The sequence below is a fragment of the Myotis daubentonii genome, chromosome 18, assembly GCF_963259705.1.
Source record: "Myotis daubentonii chromosome 18, mMyoDau2.1, whole genome shotgun sequence".
NCBI lineage: Eukaryota > Metazoa > Chordata > Mammalia > Chiroptera > Vespertilionidae > Myotis > Myotis daubentonii.
In genome coordinates, this window is record NC_081857.1 from 13,530,315 (window position 1) to 13,544,040 (window position 13,726).

The following is a 13,726-nucleotide window of genomic DNA, read 5'->3' on the forward strand; positions in this document are numbered from 1 at the left end:
CTGCCTCCTACACACACCCGACTGAGGATTGAGCCTGCAATCCAGGTATGTGCCCTGACCAGGAATCGAACCGTGAGTTCTTGGTTCATAGGTCGGCACTCAACCACTGAGCCGTGCCGGCTGGCTATTTCTCTCTTCCTAACATGGAAAATAGAACTATTTATTCCATATGTAGATGGGTTCCCAAAGTTGTGAAAATTTAGGTGACAATCTTAAGCTTACCGAACCTACGCAACAAAGAACTTTTATATCCATAGAATGCCCTGTGCTTATTGGCATATTGGTACTGTTGTTTACCATCGAGCTTTTATATTGTGAGAAAAGAAATGAGTTTATTTGTCTAGTTCAGAGATAAGAGGAAGAAGGAATGCTGATCACCTGCATCTTCTATTCCGTTTTCTTTTCCCTGTGGATTGTAGCTAATCTGGCTTTCATTATCAGCATTCACAAGACTCCCAAATCTCCAGCTCCTCCATTCCTCCCCTCACCTGTGAGCCCCGATTTCAAGTCTACGGTGTAGCCTGGGTGATACATGTTTTAGTAAGCATCCATGGTGATTTTGGTGCCAGCTTGTAGCCAGGCAACTGCTTCCTGTCTGCAGAGAACACTGAGGATTTCAAGTGTGAACAAAGTATTGGGTTTTGTTCCTGGCTCAGCACCTGGGAAAGAAGGTAAGCTCAGCAGTTGGTCCTGGCTCTACACCATTCCAGTTGAGTCTCTGGAATGGTTTCATTAAAAGGATGCCTTAGCATCAGGTCTCTTGCACACACAGAGTAAGGGAGCGTCTCCTGGGCCATGGGTAATAATGCCTGAGCTGGAATTACATGTCTCTTTCATTTTATGTTTCTTTTCAAAATATTTTTTTATTGCTTTCAGAGAGGAAGGGACAGGGAGAGAGAGATAGAAACATCAATGATGAGAATCATTGATTGGCTGCCTCCTGCACACCCCCTACCGGGGATCGAGCCCACAACCAAGGCATATGCCCTTGACTGGAATCGAATCTGGGACCCTTCAGCTCGCAGATCAGTGCTGTATCCACTGAGCCAAACCAGATGGGGTACACGCTCTGTTGATATTTCTTAGCAAGCTTCTTTGCAGCAAGTGGCTAGATGGTGCCTATAGAAAATAGACAAAGGAACAGTCCCCATCCCGGGAGGACGAGGAATTATAAGACAGAAAGAGGACCTTACCCAGAAAGTAAGACTTTTAAACTTTTCTTCCCCATAGTAATAACTAGCTTAGCACTTTTCTTTTTGCGGGGAAAAAGCTTTGAGTCATGAATGCTTCCTACAGCTGGCTGCACCATGTGCAGTATTCAAAAAGCAAGAGCTAGCTAATCATAGAGAACCAACAGCAGCTAAACAGCCCTCTGCTGGCTTCCAAAGGCTTGTAATGGAGTACAGATGGCCCCGGTGGGATGGGGAGTGTGTCCCTGCTGACTTCTCGCACCCCAGAGGGCCAAGGCGGGCTCGGGAAGGCTCAGTGCCCATTGTGCCTTCGTGGGGGCAAGGATCCAGGCTGCCGAGGGGGTCTGGGGAGGCAGGAGGTGTGAGAGCCTGCTGGCCGCCTTCTGCCCAGCCTCTCCAAGGCCACAGGAGCAGGCCTTCGGGCAGCAGAGTTTAGATGGGATGAGTCTAGGTCAGGACTAGGGTCTTACAATTGCAGCGGGTCTGGGGTGAGGGAGTGAGTTGCAAGTTGTTTATAACCGTCTGCAGAGCCTCACTGGGCAGCCTGCAGGTGGCCGCGAGGTGCCAGGAGCTTCGGGAAGAGGGATGTAGTGGCAGTGTGTAGACCTCGCCTGACAGGGAGCATCCTCCAAGGAGGACGGGCCTTCACAGCCAGCCCACCCTCCCCTCCACCCGTCTCCTCCCAGTCTCTCCCTGAGGAGTGATCTTCATCACCACGTCTACCCCCGACTTCTCATTGACAAAGCTTTTCTGGAAGCCTAGCTATATAGAGTGCCAAGTAAACACCAGTCAGCTGTTAATTACAGAGCCACACAGATAACCATAATGGGTGTCGTTTTCAGGAGATGAAAGAGAGGAGAGCTCACTCTTTCTTCTGGGCCTAGACATTCCTTCCCAGGGAACCGCCAACCCCCGCCCCACATTCAGCTGACAGGACAAAGTGTGTTTCTTTCTAAACCCGATTTCTTCTTCCTACATCACGTGCTCTAACGGAAGTTGTCCTGTTCCTGGAGCTGAACGCGTTCCTATTCCCGCTCAAGTTTGCTTTGCGTGTGCTTCCCGTCTACGAGGACTTTCCTTTCTTCGCCGTGGGAAGGCGTGGCCTCTGTTCCCATTGCGTGTGTTCCCATGTAATTCCAGGGTTTCCCTTAACCTCTGGCCACAACGTCCTTCCTCCTGTGGGAGGTGAGGGCATGAGAAAGATCAGCTCCAGGCTGTGCTCATAACAATGGGCTGGCTGTCTCCACAGCCCCTCTGTCTCCAGAGGGGTCCGGACTGATCTGCTTGCCACATGGCTCGTTGCCCTGCACAGGGACATCTGAGCCTGCCCCTGGGGGAGAGCTCCACCCCGGTGCCACCCTCTGCTGGAGAAACATCTGCGCTCGCTCATCTTCCTGATGGCCCCCCTCAACGGGAGGGATGACACATTCCTGGGCTGCGCCTGGCCCAGCTGTCAGGTTCTTCAGTCTTGGGCCTCTGCAGCTGGCTGTGACCGGTGGGAACTGGAGCCTCGCTGGCCCGCCGCTTGGCTGACTTGGAAGCTGCACTGATTTCCTGCCAATCTGTCCTCCCAGCGGAGCCACGGCCACAGCTGGCTACCTCTTGCCAACCGAGGGAGTGACACAGAGCCCAGTGTCCTGCAGCCCTTGTCCTCACTGCCCTCTGCAGCCCCTTCATCTGTCAGTTTGACTCCCCCCTGGAGGGATGGCCCTGGGCTCACAGCTGGTGTTTGTCCAGATGGTCATTGGTTTCTACTTTGCTCTCATTATCTCTCAAAGCTGGCACTGAGCTTCAGGAAGAGGAATGTAGTGGAAATGCATAGACCCACCTCACCACCGACCTACTGCAGGAGCTCCTGGCTACTTCTCAGCTTCCTCATCTTTATCAAGTAGGCAGTAATCCCCACTCTGCTGATGGATGAGAGAGAGAGAGAGAGAGAGCTGTAGTTTGCCTGTATTCACCTCCTCCTCCCCTCTCACAGAACCCTGGATTTTATTGGGGTGGCACAATATGCAGCTAACACATTTCCCAGTCCCCCTTGCAATAAGGTGTGGTCAGGGAAGTGCGCACTAACCATTGGGAAGACCTTCAGGGCAGCTTTTCAGCTCAGAGGAGCACCCGATTCCTTCTTCCCTTTGGCCGCCAAGGCTCCTGAGGACAGAAGCTCTGTGCATAGAAGTTGTGGAGCAGAAAGTCAGGAGCCTGCTCTCTGATCACATTCTGGAGTGGCCACGCTGGTCCTACCGGCCTCCCTTTGCCCTCTTATGTGAAATCTAAACCCCTAATCTGTTCAAGCCACGGAGGCCAGGCCTCTACTGTTAGCAGTCCCTCACCGATACAGACGACAGACATGGAATCACAGAGTCCTGAATTCCAGCGACTGCCTGTTCTTTCTTCTGTTCTCTGCAGAAACCGACAGAAGGACTGGACTTGAGGGTCAATGCCTGGCCACTTGGGGACAGTGGGGAGGGAGTGCTGAGGCCTCTGTGACTTTGCACTCTCACCTCTGTCATCTCCAGTCCATACTGGAGGCATGACAATTGGGGAGGACAGGTGTCCTCTCTTAGGATTTATGGAAACTGATAGGAGCAGAAAAAAAAGTGGCAAGAAAACAGACTTCGACCCTGAAAGCCAGTGGCCACCTGTTTTTCATCTCTCCAGATGTATTTCAAAGCAAAATTAGGAAAGGTCTTGGGATCCAGTCTGCCACGTGACCCGTGTCTCCAGCCTCTGCCTGAGTGCTTTCACAGATGGGGCTCTTTTCATCAGCTCTGATCGTTCGAGACTTTGTGAGACTTCCATCCATCAGAAAGTCCTGGCACGTCAACTGTTATTTTGGATTTTTCTTGCTTATAAGCCACATTCTTTTCAAGTGAATAAAAACGAGATTTTGGCCGAAACCGGTTTGGCTCAGTGGATAGAGCGTCGGCCTGCGGACTGAAAGGTCCCAGGTTCGATTCTGGTCAAGGGCATGTACGTTGGTTGCGGGCACATCCCCAGTGGGAGGTGTGCAGGAGGCGGCTGATCGATGTTTCTCTCTCCTTGGTGTTTCTAACTCTCTGTCTCTCCCTTCCTCTCTGTAAAAAATCAATAAAATATATTTAAAAAAACAAACAAAAAAAACACACAAACGAGATTTTGGAGAGAGAAAGTTTCAGAAAGTAGCTGTGGGGATTTTATTCAGCAAATTCCAGTTCTTAAGGATGAGGAAGTTTGATATTTTATGAATTGCAAACACCAGGTGGCGCTGTGAACAAGATGGAACAGTAGCCGGCACTTCCCCTCCCCTCTGGCTGTGCTGGGCCGCTGCCGTCCTGGGCTCCGGGCTGCAGAGATCCATAGCCAACACACAGCAAATGCAGAAATTCAAAAACAGGCACAAAAACTTGTGGTATAATTCATTGTTTACATTTATAAGTTAATACCTTATAAAAACGATTCCACAGATGGTGCGTTTATTTCAGGAAACAATTTCTGTAGAGCAGCGAGCGCTATGTTTGAAGAAATAGAAAGACTCAAGCAGGTGCAATGTATAATTAAACTCACAAATCCCTTCTCAAATAGACATCTCTAATACACACCCAAAATCATAACTTTGAATAACTTCCTTTGGAGATACCGCCAAATCTGTATAGATGAGGCCCAAGCCACATGGCCCCCTGGTCCCCGTCACCACACTGTGGCGACACCTTTTCTGAAGAGAAGAGATTGGCCACAGTGACTTAGAATTCTGGTTGTCCGCCTGAACCTTCCTTCTGGAGGAGTCAGAGATTATCTTGCAGAGACGGAAGTTTTCTCTGCTGGGTACTTTCCTAGCTTCTTAGCCATCCACCCCTCCCAGGCCTAGCTTGTTGCTCATTTCCTTTGTGAGACGGTCCACTCCTTCACCTATGCTGGGGCCAGATGTCCTAACACCTCCTGCCTCTTTGGTCTTCCTCTGGAGAACAGCATTTGCCCGGCCACAAGACAGCAGGAGGCTGTGGGGAAAGATTTATTGAGCACCTACTATGGGCTTGGAACCATCCTGAGTGCTTTACCTACATCATCTCACAACAACCTTAAACGTAGCATCCATCATTATTTTGCAGGAGAAACAGGTGCTCAGAGAAATTTGGTAATTCTCCCAAAGTTAAACAGCTAGTGGCCAAGGCCATGTGTCAGGACCGGTGGCTTGGATGGAGATGAATCTTTGAGGGGGTTTCTCCCTTTTTTGTCTGGTCAGTTTGGTCAGCGCTCAGGCCTTGATGAGGCTCTTCTTGGTATAGTCCTCACTTTGGGACCTGGTGGCCTAGGCTTTGATCCCAGCTTTACCTTTTCCTGAGCATGTGACCTTGGGCAACTTGCTGATCTCAGTCTTACCTCAGTTTGCTTATTTGCAAGGTAGAGATAATGATGTCTTTCTTGGGGAGTGGTATTGCTAAGAATGAAATGCAACCACGTGCATCCTGGTAGGAATCATAGGAATTCTCTCCCTTTCCCATGCACACCCATGGATTTGTTCATTCTACAAACATGTGCTGAGCACTCAGGACCCAGCAGTGGGTGAGGCAGACATGCTTCTGCACTCAGAGAGGATGGTGTCGCTGGAACGGGGAGACAGAAAATAAACAGAAGCTAGACAGAAATACAATCTCAGATGGAGCTAAATACTGGAGGAAAATGAAGCGGGGTCAGAGGATGGAGGTCTTTGGCCATCCTGCTTCCTTCGCATGGAATGCCCCATCACCACGTCCAAGCTGTTAACCCTCGCTCATCATTCAAGGCCCCCTTCCAACGGTCATCTCTGTGGAATCGTCAGTTTATTATCAAACATAATCATGCCCGCCTCCAGACTTTCCCATTGGTTGTCTAGACCTGTCTGTGAGGCTGAGGACCCCCACTCTATCTTATTCATTGTTACATTCTCCGAACCACTGTCCACCCGCAAGAAACGCCCCTTGGATAGGCCGAAGAGAAAAGCTGATCCTATCACCCCGAGCAACGACCTGATGTACTGGTTCGCAAGAGGCAAATCCTCAGGGCGGGCTTGCGGGTGGGGAGAGAAAGGGAAAGGTATCCTGAAACCTCTACAGGAGCCAAAGGAACGAGCTTTCTTTTTCTTTTCTTTTTTTTTTTATTACTAGTTAAGGTATTACAAATGTGTCCTCATCCCCCCCATTAACCCCCAACCTCCCCCCCCACACACAAACTCATGCTCCCATCCCCCTGTTGTCCATCAAAGGAACAAGCTTTCAAACAAATGACCAAATGAAACATCACACTGTGTGTGAGTGTGTGCATTACAGGCAGGGATGAAGGCTGACAGAAGGGAAAAACCTGTTTTCTAGCAGGTGGAATAGTGGTTCTCTTTTCTAAAAAGCCCAAGGCCTCCTGAGCCATGCCGATTTTAGAACATTTTTATCATTTCAAAAAGAAACCCCAGCCCAGCCAGCTTAGTGGTTAAGCGTTGACCTATAAACCGGGAGGTCATGGTTCAATTCCTGATTAGGGTATGTGCCCAGGTTGTGGGCTACATCCCCAATGAGGGGCGTGCAGGAGGCAGCCAATCAATGATTCTTTCTCATCATTGATGTTTCTATGTCTCTCTCCCTCTCCCTTCCTCTCTGAAATCAATTTAAAAAGAAAAAAAAGAAACCTCATCTTTAGCTATTAATGCCTTTAATACCATACCCCAACCATTAGCTTTAAGCAATCACTAATCTACCTTCTGTAGATTTCCTTGTTCTGGATGTTTCATATGAAATGGGAAAAAAAAAATCATATAGTATGTGGTCTTTTCTGACTTGCTTCTTTCACGTAACATACTGTTTTCAAGATGCTTCTATGTTATAGCTTGTCAGTACTTCATTCCTTTTGTGGCCGAATATCTATTCATCAGTTGATAAAAATTTGAATTGTTTTTACTTTTTGGCTATTATGAATAGTGCTGCTATAAACATTCAGGTACAAGCTTATGTGTGAACATATGTATGCTTTTATTTCTCTGGGGCATATACCTAGGAATGGAATTGCAGAGTTGTGGTAACTCTGCTTATTTTCACATTTCTGATCTCATCTGAGGGTTCTGATTTCTCTACATCCTCACCAACTCTTGTTATTATCAGAATTGTTTATTCTAGCCATCCTAGTGGATGTGAAGTGATATGTCATTAGTGGTTTTGATTTGAATTTCAATGTTTTTTATTGGTACATATATCTTGTTTTATGCTCACAAATACTTTATGAGGTAGGTGGATTATTACCTCCATTTACAGATGAGAAGAATGAGGCACAGAGAGGTGAAGTGACTTACCTAAGGTTCACAGCGAGTGAGGGTTAGACTAGGACATGAACTCTATCAGTCAGCTTTCATGCCCCTAAATAGTCCACCATGTTGCCTTTGCATAAAGCGCAAGAGGACTGGGGGCAACAGGCAGAGTGGCCAAAGGGCTTTTAAGGGGAGGAACATCTACTACTCGATTTTAAATAGTTTAGGTTGCTGCATATACAGTTCCTTCATCTCCATGTGTGAATGGTTAGTTTGCGGAAAGGGAGCCCAGTTCTTTCATCTTTGAGTTAAAACCAGGGTGAAAATAAAGGAACAGCCACAAGATGTAGGGCAGAGAACAAGAACTCAGCAGGGGCAGAAAGTTGGAGCCAGCGCTGAAGCCGATCATGGCTCCCTTAATAATTCACAGAAATTTGCAAGAGGGCTCTAGCTTTTGAATAATCCAGACACTTCAAACAAACCTTATCTGGATCTGAAGGGACCGGGAGACCCCAGCTGGGTTCATTTATGGAATCGTGTAACAGAAGTATGGACAGATTTGTCTCCACTCCTCCCCACTCCACCCCCAGCCAATTCCTGGCCTCTTATCCAAACGAACATGTGGTGGCAAAGCCGCTCTTTCCTCCTCTCCCTTTGTGTTAACACTGAACACACGGGCCTTTGTTTCTGACCTTGAAGAGACTGTAAAGTCAGCATCAGTCTCCAAAATCTTTCTCAAAGATGGGCCTGTAAGCATTCAGAGGGGTCAGAGGACACCCCAGATAGAAGCTTTCTTCCCTCAAACTCACCCCAGGAATCTTTCGTTTTTTTAAATATATTTTTTTATTGATTTCAGAGAGCAAGGGAGAGGGAGTGAGAGATAGAAACATCAGTGATGAGAGAATTATTCATCGGCTCTCCTCCTGCACACCCCACACTGGGGATCAAGCCTGCAACCTGGGCATGCACCCTGACCAGGGAATGGAACTGTGACCTCCTGGTTCATAGGTTGACACTCAACCTCTGAGCCACGCTGGCTGGACCCAGGAATCTTTTTGCTCCAACAGCTCCCACCCCAGCCCTACACACACACACACACACACACACCCTCCTCCTGGTTCACCGCCAGACAGCCCGATGATTCTCTCTGATACGAGAAGCCAAGGTAACAAGAAGGAGGAAGGAATGAGTCTGAATCAGGTGTAATTTCTATATCTCCATCCTGCATCCCCGGCATCTGCCTGCTGATTTATGAAGAAGACGGGCGATGGTTTAGGAATGATGGACGGTCCTCTGAGGAAGCAGTGCCAGAAGCGTGATGAGCAGAAATGCTGAACAAGATGCTGGCTGGAGGGGAAATCTGTCTCCCAGGCCGATTAGTTTGGGTGGGAGCCAAGAGAGGCAGAAACTTATTACAGCTCCACTCATCTTTCTTGCTACGTTTCCCCCCCCTGGATCCCAGGATAAAATGAGATTAGCCTCAGAGCTCAAGGTGGCTAACTGGTCTGAGCCTACCACAGCAGTGTCTCGAGGCAGATGACGGTTACTAACAAATGCATATGATTCATCTCCCCATTTGGTCTGTAAGACACGTAAGGACAGAACTGTGACCTTTTTTCTGTAATTCCTGGAGTAACCAGTATAACACTGGGCCCAAAAGGTCAGAGCAACTTGCCAAAGTGAATTGGCTTCAAAGTAGAAATGAACTTTCATTTTTTAATTTTCCTTATTTTTATTTTATTTTTTTCTGAACTTTCATTTAAAGAAATATGTTGTTATTGATTTTTAGAGAGGAAGGGAGAGGGAGCGAGAGATAGAAACATCAGTGATGAGAGAGAATCATTGATTGGCTGCCTCCCACACACCCTACACTGGGGATCCAGCCCGCACCACTGGGAATTGAACTGTGACCTTCCGGTTCATAAGGCAATGCTCAACCCCTGAGCCATGCCGGCCGGGCTCTCCTTTTATTTTTAAAATAAAGAGACTTTGTCTAATCTGCCAGCTGAGAAATAGAAGCCAGATGAATCCAACTCGTTATGATGTACGGAACACGATGGATAATTATAAACAGGGAAGCCCACGGTGAATTTTGGAGGAGAGAGGTTCTATAAAATGTTGAAAACATGATGCTCATATAGTCATATAGCCGAAGATTTATTTACCTCATTAGGGAGGGAACCGCAGGACGACAGAGCCAAATCAAAGGCAAACACAAGAGACTTTTATATGACCGTTAAAAGAAAGGATGTGGGAAGTAGGTTTGCAAAGTTACATAAAAGTTGTTAATATCCCACATGGCGATAAGATCAGACTTTGGAGTTATGTTTTCTATTTGATAGAATTCATTTGCATTTCTACTGTATAAAGATCTTCTTAACACCTAACTTTATAGAGTCTGGCTCTAACTATTAGTAGTTAGTTAGTAAGTCTAACTAAGTCACCTCCCTAGGGCATTACATGATCCTTGGGTGGGCTTGTTAGACGATGCACGGCATGGCACAATGGTACATGTTAAATTTCGGATAATTTTTGTTAACACACAACTTCACTCTTTATAAGATTCACAGGCCATTTGCCTATTAAAGTCACTGTACATGACCACACATAAGGCCAGAAAATGGTGTTCAGAAGGTATGGGATCCAAACTGCAGCCCCTGCCGACTTTCCTCCCCCCGCCTTTAGCCATTTTCCCATCTTCCTCCATGTTCCTTGGAAATAACCACCCACGTGGAATGAATAGACTTATCTCTCTCTTTCTGACTTATTTTAAGCCCTAGGTTTATAAGCCAAGTATTTCCTGTTATGAATGGGAGTTGTAGTTGTTAAAAGCGTATTTGTTCTCTTTTGCTTTTCCCCTGATAGATTGGAAGTCATTCTCTGGATCCCATTCAAGTGTAGGTTGGCTGTGCCAATATCATCAAGTACAATGACAGTCTTTATAGCACACAGTATCTGACGGTGAGGGAATTGCTAGTCCAATGGCTGGGAGGTTCGTCCTGCCCTGTTGAACCAGGGTTACTGAACTCAGCAATGGAGCTTTGGAGGCGGAACTGTCCAGCTCTGAGGTCATGGCTTGGGAAGAGCTCCAACTCGCCTCGGTGGCATTCTAAAACTAGCAAAGGCAGGTGAGAGGATTGATTGGCACTTGTAACTGTTACTGCTACCTGCTGGACCAGCTGGAGATTTAAAAATAGCATTTCTCTGTTCAGTCCCCTTTGCTACTATGAACCCTCCAGCTTCCTCATAGTTCTCCCTGCTGGTTCTAGGAGCACGGCACATCTATATATATAAAAAGTCAGCAACCTTAATGCCATAACGACCAGAACGAACTGGTCGCTATGATGCCCACTGTGGCCAGCGAACCCAGCCCGATTGGGGGCAGGGCCGGCTGGCCAATTGCCCAAGGCCCCTCCCCCCAGCCAGCCCAGCCCTGATCAGGGCCTGGTCAGGGTGGGCCGGCCAACCTTTGGGGCCGGGCTGGCCGGACCCCTCCTCCCCCACCCACGAATTCATGCACTGGGCCTCTAGTGTGTCCATAAAATAGTCCTCTGGGCTATGACCAGTATCCATCATTTTCTTCGTGCCTTGGCTTGCTGTGCTGAGTTCTGTTTACAGATCACGTATGCCAGTGAAGCCACCTGGAGTCCACCACTCTCCACCTCTCCTGTGCCACAGCCACCGGCACCACAGCCACCAATCCTCTGCACTGTCTAATGCCCTCCATGCCCCTGCCAGCTTCCATGGAACAACTCACTTAGTCTGAATTCTTTCCTTATTGCATCCCTTTCTCCCAAGGGCTCAGGCAGGTGTCATTTGTGCTGAGAGGGAGGGCCATCTAGTTTTTCTGTTCCTCTCCCCTGGACCCAGATTTGTGCAACTCTACCCTTTGCTCCTTAAGACGAGCTCTTTCCTGGGAGGCCCAGGCCATGATTCTCCAAACATGCCCGGGGATGTCTGGATCCAAGGTGAACAAAGTTTAGGTTCCGGTTGAGACCCTGCCACTCCACCCGCAAATGGACGTGCGTGGGAAAGCAAGCCCTTGCCCATCAGCTCTGAGCGGTTTACAGATACTGCCTTGGAGAAGCAGAGGGACGCAGGGGCAGCTTTGTGGCTGTTCTGCATCAGATCTTCAGACTGGTGAAGACAGAGTGGGGTATTCAAACAGAGAAATAGCACAGTGAGGCCTCCAGTATCATCTCAGCTGTGCTATTAATGAGTCTGGACAAGTCACTTCTCCCTGGCCTCACTTTCCTTACATATAAAACTAGAGTCTTCTGTCTAGATCCGGGCTCATCAAACGTTTTGTGTAAAGGGCTAGATAGTAAATATTTGAGATTGTGTGGGTTATACGGTCTCTGCCACAACTACTTAACTCTGCAGTCGTGGCACAAAAGTAGCCATAGAAAAACGTGCCCGTGTTCCAATAAAACCTGCCCAACAGGCACAGGCAGTAGACTGGACTCGACCCCTAGGCCATAGCTTGCCAGCCCAGGTCTCGGTGGTCTCCAAAGTCCCTTGAAGTTTCAATGGTTCCTTTAGGTTAGAAGTGAATTACTTTTATCCCACACATGTAACACATTTAAGTGTAAGATCCCCAATATAATAACACCAACAGTTTACTTGTGTTCTTTTTTAGATAACACCTTTTCTTTTCTCCAATAATAAATTGAATCTCAGCATCATTTATCATGAGCCCGAATGTGCCAGCTGATGGTCTTGCTGTAGGGGAAGCTAACAATACCCATGATTAAGTCGCACACATCAAATTATTCACAAGGTAATAAGAAGACATACAAGTAATAACTACAAAACATTGCAATTATTGCTATGATTGTATTATAATCCATTATCAAAACTTAAATCAAGTTCCATTACATCCCAATTTCAGATGCTAGCAGGGACCAGGTTCAAGGACATTGCAGTGTAACGTGTGTAGGATCTACTGAACATCGGCGGGTTATCTGCAGTGCATTCCTGTGAGAATGGATGGTCGTGCCTTCTCCCAGAAGTCCTGACACAGACAGACTGGTCCGCAGAGCAATGCCGCGACAGACTGCCCTTCAGATGCAGTAAAAGTCAGACCTTTGTTCAGCTGCAGAGAAGGGAGTAGCTTATAGAGCAAAACATACGTATGAAGAGAACCTCGCGTTCTGCAATGTGGCACCTGGCATTCCATGTGGATGGGAAACAGTGGGCAGAGCTGCGCTTTAACATTCACAAGGCAGGATCCCCAGCTCCGCACAGCTTTGTATTTCTTGTGATATTTCTTTTTTTAAAGGGAGATGAAGTGTCGGTAGAGAAGATGCTTAGACCACAAGCGAGTTAGTGTGCTTTCATTTCTAAAATGCCATCATGACTCAATATATCCCTTCCCTAAAACCGGCAATAAACTTCAAGTTCCTTTGACAGTGAGGCTAGATGGCTCCAAAGGCTTACCTCAGTCAAGTCTTGGGTAGCCACATAGATGTCACCGGAGGAGCAGTTACACAGTCACTTCAGAAAACCCTCAATTCATTTCCAGCTGACTTTGGGATATAGTATACTTTGGCAGAAATAAATTTACATTTTTTCCAATGTTTAAAATATGTTTTGATTGATTTTAGAGAAGAGAGGAAGGGAGAGAGAGAGAGAAAGAGAAACATCGATAGGTTGCCTCTCACATGCCCCCACCAGGGATCAAACCTACAACCTGGGTATGAGCCCTGACCATGAATCAAACCGGCGACCTCGTGGTGCACAGGATGACGCTCAACCAGCTGAGCCACACTGGCCAGGGCAAATTTTTTCCTGTTTCACCAGAGCCTTTCACTGTACATGTGCTGAAAGAAAGGAAAGCTTAGAGAAGGGGCATCTACTTAAGGTAACAGTTTAATAGAAGAAACAAATTTAGAACCTTGGTCTCCCGAAGCCAAATTTAGAGCTCTCTGAGCCGCAGTAAGAGCTATATTTTACATCGAGCATGTCAAACTCGCAGCCCACGGGCCGCATGCCTCGTTTATTTGGCCCATTTTAGCCTCTGAGTTTGACACGTTTGTTTTACACTGTGACCCTGTGTGCGTGCAAGAGCACACCTGCACTCCTATGCTCATGGTTTCTGTTCTTTCCTATTCGATTATTTCCTTTTAAAAGGGCTGGTCCTGATCCACTCAACTGACTTCACAGCCCACTGAGAGGTCCCAGCTCGGCTCAGTTTTTTGGAAACTCTAGATGACAGAATCACTCATGTGCCGTCAAGACTGTACGCTTTCTCACAACAGCGTGAACAGGCTTTCCTCTGAAAGATCGC

General features: G+C 47.4%; 1 protein-coding gene across 1 annotated transcript in view; it reads left to right on the forward strand.

Moving 5' to 3' along the window:
• UTP25 (UTP25 small subunit processome component) overlaps nt 1-12,350 on the forward strand; it is a 37,126-nt gene extending 24,776 nt beyond the window's left edge. The window contains exon 12 of the mRNA XM_059674797.1: nt 12,329-12,350. Within this exon, the coding sequence (XP_059530780.1) occupies nt 12,329-12,335 (7 nt within the window). The 3' untranslated portion in view covers nt 12,336-12,350. The remainder of the gene's footprint in view (nt 1-12,328) is intronic.
• The last annotated feature ends 1,376 nt before the right edge of the window (nt 12,351-13,726 follow it).